The sequence below is a fragment of the Varanus komodoensis genome, unplaced genomic scaffold, assembly GCF_004798865.1.
Source record: "Varanus komodoensis strain SLA01 unplaced genomic scaffold, ASM479886v1 scaffold49, whole genome shotgun sequence".
NCBI lineage: Eukaryota > Metazoa > Chordata > Lepidosauria > Squamata > Varanidae > Varanus > Varanus komodoensis.
This window is the reverse complement of record NW_025336072.1, coordinates 448,357-467,461: the sequence shown is the minus strand read 5'-3', so window position 1 is coordinate 467,461 and position 19,105 is coordinate 448,357. Positions and strand designations below refer to the sequence as shown.

General features: G+C 52.5%; 1 protein-coding gene across 1 annotated transcript; it reads left to right on the top strand.

The window, feature by feature from the left end:
* The first annotated feature begins 14,526 nt into the window (after window positions 1-14,526).
* On the top strand, window positions 14,527-19,084 carry SMIM22 (small integral membrane protein 22). The gene is made up of 4 exons (XM_044445640.1): window positions 14,527-14,602; window positions 16,506-16,673; window positions 17,073-17,158; window positions 18,453-19,084. Exons 2-4 carry the CDS (start codon window positions 16,547-16,549, stop codon window positions 18,498-18,500), a joined length of 261 nt encoding a protein of 86 aa, XP_044301575.1. The 5' UTR covers window positions 14,527-14,602; window positions 16,506-16,546; the 3' UTR covers window positions 18,501-19,084.
* The last annotated feature ends 21 nt before the right edge of the window (window positions 19,085-19,105 follow it).

Sequence of the window (19,105 nt, the reverse complement as noted above, 5' to 3'; positions counted from 1 at the left end):
GGCCAGGTGGGAAGGGCAAGCAGCAGGGGATGGACTCGGCCGGGGTCTCCTCCCAGTGCTGGCCAGTCCCCACCACCCACGCTGGGAAGATGAGCGTCATGAGGGGGAGCTTCATTTACACCTTGCACCTTACCTGCCGATGTGGGATTCAAGGGGACTCACTTCTTGTGTAGGAATTCACAGTAAGCTACGAAATGATGGTTGAGTTTACCTAATTTCCCCACAGTACTCCCTGGCCTCTGCAGAACCGCCTCTTGGGAAATGAATTCTGCATTCACTCAGGGCACTGTCTTCTTACTTAGAGTAGCCATGTGTCCTCTTTCACAGAGAAGGGTCCTCTGTTTGCCAGAGGACTGCCCTCTATTTCAAAGGCAGCCTCTGTCTGAAAGGCTGTCCAGCCAGCGCCCCATGTCATATTCAGGCATCGCCAAAGGTCTGAGGTGCTGTGTCCAGGCTGCGCGAGGGGTCCAGGCCCCCGGTCATGGTCTTCCGTACCACGGTCAGGTACGCTGCATTTTGAAGTAAATCATAATAATCGGTTCGAAATGTGCTTCAGTACACAAGGATTAGCATATGTGGCCTTGATGTAAATCGGCAACCTCTCTCGGCCTCTGCTTTGATGATGCACGCCCTCCTTTTCAGTCCTCTCCAGGCAGCCATCCTATTCTGTCTTCATATGTTCCCATGTCTTTCCCAAGCCCTGCTCTCCTAATTGCCCAGAATACGGGCCGATGACGCACGTCAGTGGAGCATGGTCACTTGTCTCCACAGTGCCTTCTGAAGCCTTCCTGAGTCCCGAGAAGGAAAGGTCAGCAGCACAAGCTGCTCTTTGCAGGCCGCCTGAGCCCGTGTCACCGCGGGATCCTGTGCTCGGCAGGCTTGTCAAAGGTAAAAAATTGACACAGATACTGGCCCGCTTTTTCCCAGGCTCCTTGCAAAGTGCTGCTGTTGACCTTTAAAGCCACAAGCATTGATCTGAGCAGCCTGCTGCAAACCGCACCCCTTTGAACAGGCCCAGGTCTGTCTTAGGACTTAGACTCTGTCAGCAGAGCCACCTTCAAAGTCCACTGCCAAACAGGGTTTTTCCTGCAGTGGCCCCACACCTCTGGAACCTGGTCCTGAAAGCTACATGCACGGCCCTATTTGTGTGAGCTTAATACAACTCCTTAAACATTCGTGTTTCAATCTCTTTTCACTGACGGTGTTGTGCTGGTCTTTTAAACTGCTGTTTCTAATGTTGTAGTTTGCTTGTTTTGCATGCTTTTTAAAAACGGTTTGGTTTGGTTTGGTTTGGTTTGGATGACTCAAGGCAGTGTGGCACTATGGTCTATGGCTGGCCAGCATTAAATACAGCAAGATGGTCCCATTTCCTGCAATGCTGAAGCCATCAGAGCTTGCGGCTCCAGGCCCCAGCCTTTCAGACACAAGCAGGAAGCACCAGAATTCAAATGGACCAATCCGCGTCTGTGGGGGGAGTTTCACTCCAATGAGTGTCTGTCATTGCAACCAGGTCGTCAAAGGCATAAAGGGGAACTAGAAACATAGGAACAAAGCGAGTCAGAAGGGGCTCCTGGGCCATCTAGTCTGACCCCTGGCTCCAGCTGGCTCCACTCATGTGATCCCCAACATGTGGTTGTCTAATCTTTCCTTGAACACCCCCACTGATGGGGCCTCCATCAGCTCCCTTGGAAGCCCATCCCATATCCTGGGATCCTGACCATCAGGAAGTCCTTCCATCCATCTAACCTGAAGCCTGTTCCTTGAGCTTTGCCCCATTGGAACATGTCCTGCCCTCCACTGCAGGGAAGAACTGGTCATGGCATCCCCTCAAATACCTATAAGTGGCTAAAAGCTCCCCCTCTTCCCCAGGCTGAAAACAGCCAGTGCTGCACAGCACTTACTGGTCAATTGCCTTTTTGCTGTGATCAAACTTGTTCTCAAGGGTGCTTTTCCCAATTCTTCTTCTCCTTGCTGTGCTTGATGGGGTCCTTTCTTAAAAAGAAGCAGGCTTGGGACAACACCGCAAGCACTGCCAGGCTGGGTGGCCCAGTTCAAGCCAACGCCGACCTTCCTCACAAATGCCCCTGACATGACCAAGCATTACTCCAGGGTGGTCAGCAATTAAGATGGCGGCTCAGACCCAGCGAGTGGTGGGCAGGGCAAACATCCAGGTTCACCTGCCCCTGTTGGAGATGCGTCACTTGGGTTTCTCCGTGTTGAAAGGCACAAGGGAGCTGGTCTGGCTCTAAGCTCATGCTGCAAACAATGGCTCCAAGGAAGCCAAGCTCTTTTAGCAGCTGAGGAAGCGAGCGCCAGGCTCTAAGGCAGCACGTTAGGAGTGGATACCAAGTATGGGGAAATGGCTGCAGCCTTCCCACGCAGACCTAACAACACCCTGCCTTCTGTCAGAACAAACTGAGTGTAAGCTCTACCAAAACAGGGCTGCCAAAAGCCTGCAACAGTGGGCGCAGCAAAACACAACTGCAGCAAATCATACTTGACCCAATTACGGGCATTTAGAAAATCATTAGGAAAGCCTTTCTTTCTCATCATCAGAACACTACATAAAACTGTGGATTAAAGCCTGCCTTTTCAAAGAGCAATATTCACTCTCACATGGAGTTGAGCTTCTGTACTGTTTACAAATCTGTTTCAGTGAAGACACATGCCCATTTATTTATATATTACATTTATATACTGCCCCATAGTCCAGAGGGCTCTCTGGCTAGTTTACAACAACAACATTAAAAAGTTCATACTGCTTCCATTTAGACTATTCTGTGGGGGGGGGGGGCTGCCCCTGAAGTCCACCCAAAACTTCCTGTTATCTCAGATTCTGCTACCAGTTCTTCTGACTGGGCCAAGCCAATGCACTTTGCGTTTATCTGACTGCAAACGCTATTTGCCACCAGAATGCTTCTGGCAAATCGAGGGTGCTGGTTTTGATCAGCAATGCTCTAAGGTAAGAAAGTCAAGCTCAGATGTGCTGGCACTTGTGCACAGCCGCTTCCGCTTCTGTCCTTTTTGCCTTGGGCCCCTCCCTCTGCCAGAAGCCACCGCGGGGAGCTTCTCCAGCAGGCCAGCCAGCTCCCGGCCGAGAGGAGTTTCGCTCCCCTGCCCTCCATGGTCTAGGCGCCGTGTGGGTTCCTGACCTGTCCTTCGGGCCCCAAGCGCCGTGCCCAGAACGCCGTGGCGCGCAGCCCATTGCCCGCTCGCCCTGGCCAGAGGTGTGCCCTGCTTCGCAGCGGTTTGCCGTTGAGGCTCCGACTCAGCCGAAGGCACACGGGCCCCGGGGCCCGGCTGCATTCACTGGCAGATACTTGTTCCTGCAGGGGCCCGGTTGCTCCATCAGCTCGCGGGCACCCACGTGACGGCATTAATAATCCCCTCCCCATCTCTCTAACCCAAAGGACTCCCCCCCCCCACCCGCTTGTAACATGGCACTGTTTGTGGGGTATGAATAGAGATGAGCATGAACCACCCCAGGGCGGTTACCGCTTGGAAATACTGTGAGTGACAAAATGAACGCCTCTCTTGATGGCGGGGCTGTCGAAGGCCTCTTGGCCAGGGGGCCGGAATCTTTTGGCGGAACTGGCCAAGAGCGTTTTGCTTGTGCTCCCAATGGGTTTATTTTAAGCGAAGCATTTCTAAATAGCAGCCCCCTCCATTTCATCCTGACAGCAATTGGTGCTCACTGAGGACAATGGGAATTGCAATCCAAGGAGAGCACCAGGTTAGGGAAGGTTGAACAAAGGATACAGTGATCTTGCACACTTTTACCTGGGAGCAAGTCCCCTTGAACACACTGGCACTGACTTCTGAGTAGACTTGCAGAGGATTGCATTGGTGAGATTGCAAAGCTGCACACCTTCTCCCATACCTCCTCCTCTGCATCCTTACACTTGGAATCTACCCCTCCCGTCACCGTTTTTTCCTTACAACTGAAACAGCAAACACTGAACTGTACTGAAATTAGATGGGGCTCCCAGATGGTCCGTCCAATTGCTTATGGCCGGCCAGAATTAATATGCAGGTTGCCAGCTGCCAGCCTCCTTGGCTTTGTTTCTGTCCCTCTGGCCTCCTTTCCCAGGGATTCTTGGCCAAAGTGCCCCAGGCAACTGGTAAATCACTAGCTTGTACCTTCCCTCAGTTTGGCCTCACTTCAAGGAGCCCCATCCGCCCATCCTGCCGTTGCTCCTTGCTTTCTACCCAGCAGCCTCTGTGAACTCTGCAGGCTTCCAGACTCAGGGCCAGCTGGCTACTGCCGCCAGAAGCTTCGTGCACCTGCAGATAGGAATGCAGTGCCAAAGCTGGAGAGCGCTCATTAGAAGGCAGAATACCTTGGGGCAAAGCATAATGAAGCCAGAAGTAGCCCCAGCTAGCCTAGCCCCACTGAGGCCAGAGCATGCTTGACCTTTGCGCTGCGGGAAGGAAAACGGGCCAGCCAGATTAGTGCATTGGCTGGTTGCCGTCCCTCAGAGCTGCCTTAGTGACCTTCCTTTCTACAGATGGATTTGGACAGGGAATTCTGAGCCTCCTCAAGGTGAGCTCTGCCCAACCCGAGTTGCTGCGCCCCAAAGAATGTTGTCCTAGTGGGAAGAGAATCATTCAGGTCTCACGCCTGCAGCTGACTCAGTTCTCCAGAGACAGTCTCTAGTCCAGTCTCTGCTCATTTAGTCTCTTCCTCTTGGAGGAGGCCTTCTTGCAACGTGGAGCGTGCGTTGCCAGCGCCAGCTGTATCTGGAGGATGAATGGACGAAGAAGAGCACCAGGGCCTGGTCCACAGCGGGAGGGTCGATGTGTGCACGGGGGATAAGAGAACGAAGGTTCAGGGAAACACGACAGGCAGGTGCTGCTCTGTCTCCAGTTAGGGGGACGCCCCAGGGCCCTGCTCCCCACAGCTTCTGCCTCCTGAGACGAGGTCCTCACGCTGCCAAAGGGCAGGGCCGGCCCTGCTGCCCACACCCCTCTGCCTCCCTCTGCTAGGAGAGAGGGCTGCTACAGGGGTCTCACACAACAGCCCCGCTCTGGCTTTTGGGAGCTCAGCCAGCTGTGTGCACCAACACACTGCTATTTTATCAGAGCGAGAACAGCCACTTCACCCCTGACTTCCCACCCTCACCCACCACCCGCTCCTGGCAAACGGGGCAGATTTTAGAAGATTTTGTGCGCATATAGTATCTGCGCAGGTTAAGGGGGAGTTACTGTTTCTCTCGTTGGTTGGCCCCTGCAAGCTATTACTTTGTGCCATTTATGTTAGCTTTTTAGAAATTCCACGTGTTGGCAAAAGGGTCCGCAAGGCCGCTTGGAAGAAGTGGCAGGCAAAGCGAGGCCGTGAGGCAGGCAGGTGGGGAGGCAACCCGCCCGTCAGCCGGTCCTGTGCTGGCAGCACCAGAAGGCAAGAAACGGCGCGGGGGCCACAGAAGCAGCAGCGTGCCCTTTGGAGCGGGGAGCTTCGACCCACACATTTGGCTTCTGAAAGAGAAAACGATGGTGCCTTTCACGCTCCTGCCCTAATCATATTTTCTTCTAGGAAAGTCCTGTTGATTTCGCTAGAGTTAATTTTCAAGGAAGCATGCTGGTTTACCAATCAATTATAATTTGTATGTCAAAAATGCATTTCCTTCCAGTAATTACCAGGGCCCAGCTGAAGGAGGAGAGGGGCAAGTTATTTCCCTGGGGTTTGCTAGTCCCCCGCCATCATACCTGGCATCCCCTGAGGCCCTCAAATTGGGTAATAAGCACTCTGTTCTGCAAAGGGATTCTGTCTGGTCAAGAGACCTGAGAGGGCAAGCAGGGGTGGGGGGAGAGAAGGGGGCGGCCCAGTAATACAAAAGCTCGGGGGACCAGGAATGGTTCCCAGGACAGATAAAAGGAACAGCATCTTCACATGGGGCATAGCTGAGCTACAGAACTCATTGGCATGGGCCCCCCATCTGAAGGGCTGGACAAATTCATGGAGGAGGTGACAGTCAACCGTTACCGGCCTTTATGGCCATGGGGTCCCCCTGGTACCCCGCACATGGCTGCTAGGCACACGGGCCGGAGGGTGCTTCCTTGCCCGTGGGGCTGTGGACGGCTTGATGCTGGCCCTGGGCTCTGGCCTGAGCTGCCGTGAGCTGCGACTCCTTTCTCTGCTAGAGTTCCGCAACCTGCCCGACGATCGCTCAGCACCTGCTGGTGCCGGTGGAACCACACCTTCCCCATCACCTGCTTCGGGTTCTGCCTCTCGAGCAGCCAGCGTGAGCCCATCACCTGTCCAAGCATCCATCCATCCATCTCCTCCAGTGTAATTTCAATCAGATTCATCTGCATGAATAAATGCAGAGTTTTCTCTACCTAGCCATGATTCATCAGCAAAGAAGTATTAAGTGCCCCATTGCTCCCAAACACAAAGTACTCAATTTTCTAGCAAGATGCAGCCTGTGGAAGCCTTGGGAGCCTTGCTGAACAGAGTAGCTAATTCTATCCCCCAACAGCCCTTGAAAACAAAACAATTTTCTGAATTCATTTCTGCTGAAGAGCATTGTACATCCTCCCACAAGGACTGCAACAGACAGCCGGAGGAAGCGACTGATTCACAGCGTTAGGCTCAGCGCCAGCGTCTGGTCCAAAGGCACTCGGGGAGACTTGTGGCTGAGGGGGGATTCGAACCCAGCTCTGCCCCATCCCAGTCCAACACTCCAACCAGTGCACCAGACTAGCTCTTTCTCAGGGGGTTCATACCCCGTGGGCCAAGAAAAAGAACAGTGAGCACGGACGACCGCCTCCCGCCTCCTGTCTCCAGCATCACACATCCTCGGAGGCAGGAATTCCTGACAGGAAGCCCCTGGGAGGGAACACGGAGGCACGACGGCCATCCCACCAGAACTGCCAAGACGAGACCGCTCCGTGTGTCTCGCCGCAAGGCATTTTCTATTGGGATGGAGAAGTCATCATGCTCCTGGCTCAACCGTGTGTGAAGCCAGGCCTGTCACGGGGCGCGTGTGACGAGGAGGCAGAGCACGGGCAGCCACGAGTAGCTGGGGCTGAAGCAGGAGGCGGAACCGGGGCGTGTCGTTTCATGCTCCCCTTTGCCACGAGCAGCGGGATGTGCCAGACACATGGGGCTAGGAGGGTGTTCAGTTCTGCATCACCGGAAGTCTGCCAGATTTGTCACAAGGTAAGGTGACATGGTGCCTTCCAGATGGTTTGGACTACAACTCCCATGATCCCTAGGCCATCACCATCCCACTGAGAGCAATGGGAGCTGTCATTCCAGACATCTGGGAAGCAGCAGCTTAGTGATGGTGGCATGAGGTCCCGGAATTTGCTTAAAATCCCGTGTCTGCCGCATCGCTCCACGGGGAGGTGGAATGGGAGGCCAGCTGTGCAGCTGCCAAGCAGAAATCCTCTGGAGGTATTTCATCGCTTGCATCCAACAGGGACAGGGAGACAGGTGCGACCAAGAGAAGGCCAACAACCCAGAAACAAGCTGTCACCTCATGTCCTCTCCTGTCACATGAGAGAAGCCCAACACTGGGGGGCAGGTGGCTTAAAATCTCCAAGGAGAGCCTTTGGTGGCCTCTCTCCAAGGGCACTGCTGAGGGGGGTGAGCCCGGACTTCGGCCAGGCAGGCGACACGGAGCCCTCGGTCCGCGGGGGCCACAGGGCAAAGCCACATGCATACCAGTCCTGCAGTGCCCCCGAAAGGACATCTACTCAGAAGTACTTGTTTATACTCTGCCAATCTTGCCAGGGTCACCCAAACGAGGCAGCGCTGGTTTCTCTCCTTTTTTTTCCTTTTTCTAATTTTGTTGATTTTTTCAACTTTGAGAATTTCCTGAATCTTAAGCCCATCTTATCATGAACTTTGGGTTTGCATGAACATTCTCCAACATTTGTGGGTGTTTTCCCTAATAATGCATTTTTCTAATACATTTCTTAATATACACAGGCTTTGTATCTGATTTTTAAATTAATTAAGATTTATTTATTTACTCATTTTATTTGTATGCTGCAATATAAGAGCAACATTTTAACAAGTAACCCTACAATTCATTTATAACAAGCACAATATAAATCAATCAATAAAGTAAAAATAAAAAAGAGAAAAAAGAAGTAGAAAGGGAAAAAGGCATAAAACTAAATAATGTCTATTCAAATGGCCTTATAACATAGATAAAAATTACACATACTAAAAAGCTTGTCTAGCATTAAAATCAGGATACGGTGGTGGCAGCAACATAACCATTAAAACCATTATGCCAACCCTAACCATGCCACCAAAATAACCACGGTTTTAAGGTTTTTGGCAAGTTTTTAACCGGGGCATGAAGGACTAAAGGGTTGCCCGCAGCCAGATCTTGGATGGGGGGAGATCCCTCATCAGAGAGCTGTCAGGAGAAGGCCCTTCTCCTCCCCCAGGGGAGGGATATGGAGACGGACCCTCTCCCCCTCGGGCTCCCCAGCCCCAGGCGATTAGGACTTTGCCTCTGTTGTGAGCACCTTGAATTGGGCCCAGGCCGCAGCTGATGCAGCCTGCACCGGACCGGAGTAATGCGCTCATCCACACCTGTCCTGGGCAGCAGGTACGCTGCCCAGTGTTGCATAAGCTGCAATGTCCAGGCAGCCCCACATGGAACACGTAGCAGCAGTCCAGGCGCAAGGCTGCCTCGGCGGGGACTGCAGCAGCAAGCCTCCACCCGGGGACACGCCTGCTGCACCTGCGGAAGTCGGCAGAGACCACCGTTGGCTCCCGGGGCCACCTGCGTGGACAGCGAGTGGCAACTTGGGATCCGCAGCACTCCAAGGCTGCGAACCTCACCCTTCACGGGGAGCGCAGCCTCCTCCAGGATGGGTAGAAAATTCCCCAGTTGGGCAGGTGGGCTCCCCACAACTGTGCCTCCATCTTATCTGGACCGAGCTTCAACTCCAGGTTATTACTACATTACTAACCTACTTATTACTTATTACTAACCTACATCCAGGTTGTTACTGAGTCCAAGTACTGGACAGGCACAGGGGCTGTCTCACCTGGATTTGACGAGAATGAGAGGTCACGCTGAGTGTCATCAGCCCACCGGTGGCACTTCAGCTCAGCCTCCGGATGGCCTCTCCCAGCAGGTTCATGCAGGTGTTAAAAAGTACGGGGGACAAAGCAGCGGCCTGCAGCACTCCATGGCACAAAGGGCGTGGCGTGCGGACATAAGGAGACTGTCTTCCTTGGAATGAGTACGGCGTAGCCCAGCTCCCAACAAAACATTGCAAGCCTCATTACCTGCCTGAGGATTACACTTCATGTATTCCTGGACTGAACGCCAGTCCGCAGTCCGGATGTCGTATGTACAGCTTTTCCTTCTCACCCCCTCCATGATCAGGGCAAGAGTGTCAAGTGGGCAAGCAAACAGGGTGAAAAGGAAGAACAAGCCAAGGGGGGGCCTGCCCGAGAGCCCCTGCTGCCGAGTGGAGAACATCCCTCTGAAAAGCAGATCACTGGGAATTTGGAACACCACAGCTCCGATTTCCAAACCTTTCCCAACACCTTATAATAAAGAACTGCAACTGGAAGGAGCGACGGAGGCATCAGAAACCACAGTTGGAAGGGGAAAGGAAGCTGTTTCTTACCAGTTCATGCAAAAGACGCCAGACCTGGTAGGTGGCTTTATAACCCATTAATAGTGTTTTGGCAGCTTGAACGAGGCCACGGTGGAGAGCTAAAGGATAAGTCTTCAGTTCTGGAGATGAATTCTGAGAAGCACAAAGAGAGCGGGAGGAGGGAAATATTTTTCTCTGAGTCCTAATCATGCTGTCATAAATCCTATTTCTCTGACTCTGTTCTCTACTTGATTTAAAAATATAATTGGCTCGTACGCTGTCATTTCGGGATTGCCTTCTCTGATTGTTTTCAGTGATGAGAGTGGTTGACTCTCAGGAAGCGCCGGGGGCCGAAGAGGAGCGTTGTGGTGCATGCACAAAATGCCCGTCGACGTGCCCGGCAGTGAGCAAACGAGAGCGACCTTGGCCTTTCCTCAGGGAAGTGGGCCATGGGAACAAACCTTGGTATGAGCGCGCAGGAAGTGCCAGCGATGGGGTGCCACCACCGAGAATCCCCTGCCTCGTGTGGCCACCTTCCTGGCAGGACGAAAGAGCAAGTGGAAAGCAGCCTGGGGCTCTGGGGCCGTGGGGATGGTTTGAGGCAGTTTCTCTAGGAAAGAAGCGGAGGGTGCGCTACTCGCGCTCAACAGACAAGAGCCATCGCTGTGCTGGGACAATCAGCTTCACCGCTTCCCCAAACACCTGTGCTGCCACAGCCTCGCTCCCGCCTCGTGGTAGAGACAGCTCAGCTTGGGAGCCCCAATCCTTCGCCAACCCATGGCAAGGACGAGCGGAAATGAGGGCCTTCTTGGCTGGGGCGCCCCGGCTGTGGGATGCGCTGCCCAGGGAGGGGAGCCCGGAGCCAGGTTTTCATGCTTTTGGGGGCCAGGCTAAAACTTGGCATTGACATTCTACAGTACTTTAACTGTTAAATAGGAAAAGTCATGTCTCATTTTATATTGTATTTAATATTGCTAGAACACCTGGCACTGATCTTAAGTCATTTTTTTAAACTTGATTTTATTGTGGTTTTTCTTCTTCTTTTGATTGGTTTTGGTTTTCTTTTTCTTGCTGTAAACCATTCAGAGCGCCTCTGGCTAAGCAAATGGTATATAAAAGTTTTCATAAAAGAAAATGAATGAAATAGTTTTAGTTTTTAGACAAGAGAACTGTCTAAAAGTGCAGCGTGTTGGGTTGCTGGAACGAGGATGAAATAATACACCATGCTGAACAACCCACAATTCACAAACCAACAAAAGTCATGGATTCTCTATGACTTGTTAGCATAGCTGGATTCAGACAGCATCTACCCACAATTCAATGGCAACCCACACACAATCCATATTCAGCCACTATTATTTCTACTTCTGTATCACACCCATAGCCCATAGGGGTCTCTCGGCAGTTTACATTTCCAACAATAAAAACAAACGTGCATTTCTAAATACATTGGAATTCCAAATACATTTCCAAAATAAATAGAAAAAACAAATATAAAAATACCTACCATGCAACAATAAAGTCATAGATTAAAAATACTAAAGAGCCCAAAAGAAATAACTACAAAGTCTAATAAATTAATCCCGAAAACAACAGTCTAGTCTGTATTTCTCTTCAGCAGAAGGGAAGGGTATCTGTAGATTCCTTAAAGTCAAATCCTCAAAGCTCATCTCCCTGCATAATAAACAACACAATGGCACCACCTGCTGGAATTCCAGGAAATTACACCTGAATTTTTCTCCTTGATTAAGGGGCACTGTTACTGTCCAGGCTATCTCATCTGCGGCAGGGGATCCCGGGGGCTTTGCAGGCAGGGCCTTAATGCAGAAGGCATTAAGGCCGGAACCATCCTTTTCTTCCTTGTGTCCCTCGCTGGTGACTAGGATCCTACATTATATTACAGCCAAGAACTGGTTCACTCAGGGTTGGCACTTCCATGAGTGAGGGCAAAGCCACTGCCTCAGGCGACAGATGCTTGGATGGGGCAGCAACTGGTTGGAAGATGCCGCTGTGCTTGCCCTCTGCCCCCTAAGTTATCCTGCCACTAACTGGTGGGGCTGAAGGTGCTACCCAACGCCCAGAGCTGAAAGAAGATCCAACGAGCTGTCCAGCAGCTGGCATGGCATCTTGCCCTTCCCCTCAAGCAGCCAACCGTCCTGGCAGCATCTGCACTGCGAGGAAGCGATCGGTGGCGCCTGTTTGCTCCCTGTGCAGGTCTTCTCAAATAACAGAAGTGGAGGAGGGCCCCTTCTTGGCTGGGCTTCTGTTCTGCAGGACACTTGGCATAAACCAGCTTTCAGTTCTTCTTGGGTACCAGTGCGAGCACCTCAAAGCGCAGGCCAGCAAAGAAAAGGGCTGATGCAGAGGTCCAGCCCCTGAAAAGGGAAGGGTCGCTTTTTTATGCCCCCCCTCCCCCCACAAATAACAGAGAAACAGAGCGAGTCAGAAGGGGCCTCCCGGGCCATCTAGTCTGACCCCCCAGCTCCAGCCGGCTCCGCTCACGACATGCCCACCATGTGCACGTCCAGCCTATCTTTGAACACCCTCACTGAGGGGGCCTCAACCACCTCCCGGGGAAGCCCATTCCACACCCTCGGGGTCCTAACTGTCAGGAAGTGCTTCCTGGCCTCCAAATGGAACCTTGATTCCCTGAGCTTTGCTCCGTTGGGGCACATCCTGCCCTCCTCTGCAGGGGAGAACAGGTCTCTACCCATCTCCATGTGACACCCCTCATGTACCTGAAGTCCCCTCATGTAGAAAGCTAGTGCACCAGAGCCATCTTCCCTAAAATTCGAGGCTGTTGTTTCTAATGAATATGTACTTGCTGATCATCTTAGCATGCACTTTGCATGGCTTTTAGCTCACACACTTCCTTAAGAGGGCTCCATCCTGAAAGACTGCCTCCAAATAATATTATGGGGTATATGGGAGTGCACCCAAAGGTGATCCCCCCTCACCCACCTGCAATCTAGTAAAACAGCAACAGGCAGCATGTGGAGCCTGGGATGTTCCTTCCTGCAGTCCCAGCCCTGCTGGAGCTGCCTCCGTGAGAGCTCAGCCCCCATCTGTTAGGCCAGTCGGGCCATTCCAGGAGGCTGAGCTGAGGGAAATGAGACAGGGCAGTTCTGCAAAACGACTGCTTTCCTTTCTCTCGCCAGCCTCCCCATTTGTTTTCCTTGGATGCCATTTCTAGTTAGCTTATTTTATTTATTTCCGATTTATATCCTGCCTTTTTCCTACAAAGGGCTCAAGGCAGCTTACATCATTCTCCTCCTCCATCTTATCCCCACAACAACAACCCTGTGAGGGAGGTTGGGCTGAGGGTCTGTGACTGGCCCAAAGTCACCCAGTTGGCTCCATGGCTGAGCGGGGACTAGAACCCAGATCGCCCGAGTCCCAGTCCCGTGCTCTTAACCACTACGCCACACTGGCTTATCAACCTGCAGGTCGGGGCTATCTTGCTTAGTGAGCACAGGCAAGGTATTATGGAAGACTTTTTGACTGGGGAGTGGCATAAAATATTTCAACTAAAAAAAATTCCCATCAGGCCTAAGCATCAAAACCAATAGTGAGGGAGGATGGGAGTTGTGGCCCACCCACCATTTTGGCCTACAAGTCGCCCACCCTGTGGCAAATGTTACCTAGACTTCCAGCCCCCCAGGAGCAGCTTTCCAGCTCGCCCTTCATGAATGTCTGTTTCTCAGTGGGAGACAAGGGTGCGCTTCCTGTTGACTCTACAGGCTGTGCTCATTCACCTCTTCCAGGCCTGCATCACACCCCACCACGGGGGGGGGGGGGCGTACCACTAAATATTTGAGCTGGCTACAGAACATGATTTTTAATTGATCAGGGCCCCTCTCTGCAGGAATGTCTCCCCTGCCCCAGGGAGCTGCTGGGATCCCAGTCCCCAGATGGCTGGTCGCTCATGCCTGCCTCGGCCCAGGCAGAGCTGCAAGGAGGGGCCCCTCCCGCCCGTTGGGGAGGCTCTGCAGCCAGCCCGGTGCCAACGCAGTCACAGGAACAAAAAGAGAGGCACAGTCGAGTTGCTTGAACCATCTCCATCTCGAGAAAGGCAGGAGAGGCCTTTGCCCACCCCCGCGGCACAAACGCCGCGGCCTCCCTTCCTCCTCCAGATAGTCCAGCAAAGTCCTTTCAAGCAGAAATGCAACCTTTGTACTCCCGGCTTGTTTCCTCCTTCTCTTCCCCAGCACAGAAATGTGCCAAGGAAAATAGAGCCACCTGGAATCCTTCCAGGTGTGTGGCTCTCAAAGAGGGAAGACTCGGCCCAGAACAGGCCTTGGTTTCAAGGCCCCTGCCTAAACCGTTTCACACACACTCAACCCAAAAGGGGGCCGGGAGGAAGCAGCAATGCATAAACAAGTTGATAAACAGTCAGTTGCTGCAGGTGTGCGACGGATGAGCCTTGCTTTGAAGTGTTTTGAAGTTATTTGGCTAGATCCGAACTGTCCCTTTGGTGGGGGGAGCGGCTTTTTATCATCAGCTGATGCCACAGGAGCCTGCTCCTCCTTTCCCCAGCACAGGGTCCCCCAGGTCCTACTGGGGAGCCCCAGCTGATCTGTGCAGCATCACCGAGAGCAACTGATGCAGGCACAGGTGCTCAACAACGCAGCAGCTGCCCCAAATTTAGGCAGCTCAGCTGAAGTGCATTTGGGTAACCAAAAGTGGAATCAGTACCAACACTGAACTCCCGAGGCCGGGATGTGTTTGGAGGAACCTGTGCGCTAATTCTAAGGCCTTTTATACGCCCCAAGCCTGGATCTTGAGGTTGTAGTTTTGCTTTGTTTTTTTTTAAAGATACAAAGCAAAGCTAACTAAGGAGACGTGACAAGCCTGAGGTTTGCCCAGCCCCGGAGCAGGAGAGGAAGGCGTGCCTGCCCTTCGCTTGGGCTCCGGTGGCTTCTAGACCAACCACCTGCCTTGGGCCCGGGCAGGAACAAGGAAGCGAGGCGGCAGCCCTGCCCTCGGCAGAGCGCGGGCAGAAGCAGCCGGAGAAGGGGCCCTCCAGGTAAAGGAGTCCAGCAGGGAAACGTCCCGGGAGCGCTCGGGCCTAGCCCCGCTTGCCCCTCGAGCCCCACGCAGAGCGCGCAGCGCCTCCGCCGCCCCTTGGTCGCCCGGCGGGGAGCCACTGCCTCGCCCGGCAAACCGGGGCTCGTTTGTGCCGGGCGGGGAAGGCGCGAACGGCCAGGGGCGCCGGGGCGCCGGGCTCGCCCTCGGGAAGGCGCCCGGCGAGCAACGGGAAGGCGCTGGCAACGCCGCGCTGTGTTCCCGGGCGGCGCTGCCTGTGGGAACCGCGCGGCCCGCGGCGTGTCCCTGCGGAGCGCGGGCTCTGTGCGGCCCCGGAGGAGGCGCTGGGGGTCCCGCGCCCCCCGCGGCCAGGCCGGGGAGGGCCTTCGCCTGGCGTCCCGCGAACGCGCGCGGCTGGGGGCGTGCCGGAGGGAAGGGGGGCTGCGGGCGCGCCGAGCCGGCTGGCGCGGGGTGGGGCTCGGGCGCCCCGCGCTCCAGTCCCCGCGCGGCCACGGAGCCCAGGGGGCGGCGCTCGGCCCGGCCTCCCTCGCAGGGCTGTTGTGGGGCTAAGCCGGAGAGCAGCGGGAGGAAAAGCCGCGCCGAGTTGGTCGCAGGGAGAGGGGCCGCGCGAACGGGGAGAGGGCGGTCGCCTCCCGCGCCCCCAGCTGTGCCGGCTGGACCGCTTGCTGGCCTTCGCTCCGCGCGCTGACGGGGGGGGGGGGGGCAGGCCGGGGAGCACCGAGCCCTGCGTCCCGGCGCCGTCTTCCTGCGCCCGCCCGCCCGCCGCTGCCCAGCGCCGCTCCCTGGAGCTGCGTTCTGGCCCCCGCTTTGCTTCAGACACTCGTCCTGTCCTACCTCACAGGGCTGTGCAAGGATAACGTGAAGGAGGCTCTTGCAAGTTGCACTGACTTTCTTTTCGGAGGAAGAAGGGCAGGATATAAAATAGAAAACTCCACTCAGCCTAATGCACCCTTTCTCAATCTGGTGCCCTCCAGAAGTGTTGGGACTACAGGTCCCATCATTGGCAGCCTGCCCAGTGGCACCTATGCGACCCCTGGTTTCCCTCTGCTCCAACAATCAAGGAAGCGGCTGCCATGAAATCTAACTCTTATTTTGATGTGTCCTCCTAGATAACACCTTTTCCAGTTCCAGCTGCTGCAAGCACTCCTGGTTTGCTCTTGCATTTTAGCTTTGATTTAATGTAAAAAACCAACACCCCCCCCCAAAAAAAGAGCACTGCTTTGAGCACCATGCCATAAGAAAACAACACAAACATATTCCAGCTGAACTCCTCTTCTGTGTATCCCTACTATCCCCTTTGAAGATGGAGGAAGCATTGCAGATAAACCTGGGGTGGGGGTGGGAGTCCAACAGGAATGTTCCCTTGCATGAATTGGAAGAACACCTTAAAACCAAGGGCAATAATAAAAAACCAAAATTGAAACAAAGTTTTTTATGTGCAAAAATAGCTATCAGAGCCAAGAGCTTTTGAATTGCATCTATCTTTCAGGGAGAGCTATGTGTATGGTGCTTAAGTTAATATTAAGAATGGGAGGGAATTTTGTTTGGTCTACATTTTTAAATGAACCAACCTCTATTACACTTCCTGGATCAGAATGATTACTGATGTGTCCCACATTAGGCAATACAATTATTGCTTCAAAAATTGGGTAATAAAATGCACAGAGGCAGGATATTGTGTATAAAAAAGTTAAATGTATTTGAGCGCTTTCTAAAGTTCAGAGACTGATCTGGACATCAGGTGGGAAGGGTTATGGCTTGTGAATTTGATGTAGGCCAGATAGGGATCCACACATTTCCAGTAAATCTGTGGTGTCACAGATGCCCTTGGCTAGCCCCATTTCCATAATGGTGTGCTTATCTTTCCCTTTTCCTGTCTGCAGACATAACAAGACATTTGAAAGAACACACCAAGAAGAAAAAAATGGGGGGAAACTTTGGCCAAGACCTAAGTGACCAGATCAACGATGCTCTCAGCCGACTGGAGAGCAAGGAGATGTTCCAGACCCCTTGGGACATTGCAGCGTTTGCCATTTTCTTTACTTTCATTGGTAAGTTGTGGAGGAGGAGGAAAAAAGCAGCCGACTTTTCTTACCGGCTGCCGTTTCTGTGCCTCGATGATGTGTTCACCATCCGCGGAAGCGAGCTATTTGCCAACTTGGGCAGATCGATACAGGCTTTGCTAGTCAAGCTGGAAAATTCAAATGGCTCCCACCCAGTGTTAAAACAAAAGTTAACATCTGTTTGAAAACAATTTTTCTGAAGCTAAGCAGTTCTGTGTTCATGCATTGCCTGAAGGGAAGGGAAGGCCACCTCCACACATCCCAAAGAAGGCAGGACATAAATGGATCGTTTTCTTCTTCCTTTAGTAGTTTCCTGAAATCTGTAGTCTAAAAACAGGCTGGAGGTGGGGCTTCCCCACTTCTGATCTTGTTGATTCTCTCTGCCAGGTGTGGTTCTCTTGATGGCCCTCCTTGTGCTCATCCAGTGTTTTTGCTGCTGCTGTGATTGCAACTCTTCCCCATCTTATGAAAAGGTAAGCGTCTAGCATCCCGATCTAGTATTGCAAGCATAGAGGAAACTGCGGTGATGTAACCAGTCACCTGGTGGCATGCAGACCTGGGGCCAAATCCTCACCTTAGCACCGTGGGCTTACTCACTCAAGTGCAAAGTACATCAGATATTTTTGCAAAAGAATCACTTGGGAAGATGTGTTAGCGGACTGGGCTACTTCTACTCCTGTACCAGGCTGAGTCACTAGGAGAACCCTTCTAATTGTATTTTTATGACATGACATTCTGAAATGTATCCACATGCCCATGACACCGGATTTTGTTTTTAAAGCTGTCGCACGATTGTATGAGATTATAGATTTGGACAAGTCTTGAAGAGATTTCAAAATGTCTTCTGTGGTGCTGTGGGATCGCTCAAATGTTGGTCAGAGGTTTGCACTTTAACTGCAGTGCACTGAAGAAGCTAAAGGTTTAAATACATTTGTGCTTGCTATGGAGATGCTCTTAACTGGGTTTCTGGACTTTCCTCAACATTTGTGCAGAAGAGCAACTGCTGGGAAATCACTGGGAAGGTTCCTCAGTGAGATTCGTAACACATAGAGGGTAATTACTGATCTTCCCCAGTTGCTCTGCCTGAAAAAAGCAGAGCATGTTCCAGGTCACACTAGGATCATACAGACTAAGGGTGAGGCCTGCCAGGCCTAAACTCCTAGAACGCACCTCCTAGAATTCTCTGTAAAGCACAGTGGTTCTCTGGTAGATACAAAGGGACACTCCCCAGAGAGGAGCTTTGAACACTGCTGGTCCTAAAGATCCGACAGAAAATTACCAGTCACTGCCAGCTGATTCTGCCAAACTCTAGCTCCCTCGGCCTTTTGTGCCTGGTGAGCTGCAGTAGTTTCTGTGGGCCCTCTCAAGTGGGCCCTGCAGGAACTGAGCTGGAGAAACACATTCTCCAGGCTAAGCCAGTGCATTAAGGTGGGACCCTCCACAGCCAGCAGCAGGCCAAAAGGAACCTCCGAGTCTGGTAACAGCTCTTAGCTGCAGCTATGCCAAAACTGAGCCAGAGTTGCAGGTCAACCTGAGAAAGAGCAGAAGAAAACATCTGCCTACTGGGGGTAGAGGGAGGTGCTTTTCCAGAGGTTATTGGACTCTACTTCCTATCAACCCCAGCCAACATGGCTGACAGACAGGGAAGATGTGAGTTATAGGTCAGCATCTGAAGGGTCACAGGTCTCACTCCTGCTGTAGCTGGTTTGCTTAGTAGTCCTATTTACACTGCTGCCTGAGACTTTAACGTGGCTTTCATGTATGCAGGTCCCCAGAAGAAAAGTCGGCATTGATAACAAAGGCCTGGAGCCTTAGCCTGCCATGATGGAATGCCTATGCAACCAGAAGGAAGTGTGTGATTTGCTGAATCTTTTTTGTTATAAAGGAATTAATTGTAAATTGGACATGGCTAGAGAGGCAGTGTATGACAGGGGAGCCTCTAGTGGCTTGAATGCAAAAATTGTAATGATCCTCAGCCTGCATCTTGCATTTATGAGCTGTTTCTAATCATGGCAACGAGATCTCTGCCCACCCTGAGCAGCTGGCACCGGGGCAAGACGCACTCTCCTACCACATGTATACAACCATGGCGGAAAAGGTGTCCATCTGAACAAATGCCGTTAGGAATGGAGTCGGCTTTCATCTTGTACAAATTTGGATTCTGCTCCTCCTCTTCCAGTAGCATGAGGGCACAGGCCAACGGAGAAGAGCGGTCCATACGGCTCAGAAGGCCAGCTCTTGCCCGCACAAGCTTGCACCAGCCGAAGATCTGCCACTCTTTACAGAGCCAAGACAATTTGTTTTCATTCTGCTGGGAAATGTAACCAAATCACTGTGAATCTTTATCCTTGTTTTCTAGCAGCAATTAGTATTTATGTTGAATAAATGGGACATCAGCATTTCTTTAGGTTGCCTTTGAA

What these genes read in the sequence shown, in the direction of transcription:
- SMIM22 (XM_044445640.1), top strand. Translation starts at nt 16,547, where the DNA reads ATGGGGGGAAACTTTGGCCAAGACCTAAGTGACCAGATCAACGATGCT. An exon ending in CATTTTCTTTACTTTCATTG is followed by an intron (nt 16,674 to 17,072) that starts GTAAGTTGTGGA and finishes TCTCTCTGCCAG; the next exon opens with GTGTGGTTCTCTTGATGGCC. An exon ending in CTTCCCCATCTTATGAAAAG is followed by an intron (nt 17,159 to 18,452) that starts GTAAGCGTCTAG and finishes TCATGTATGCAG; the next exon opens with GTCCCCAGAAGAAAAGTCGG.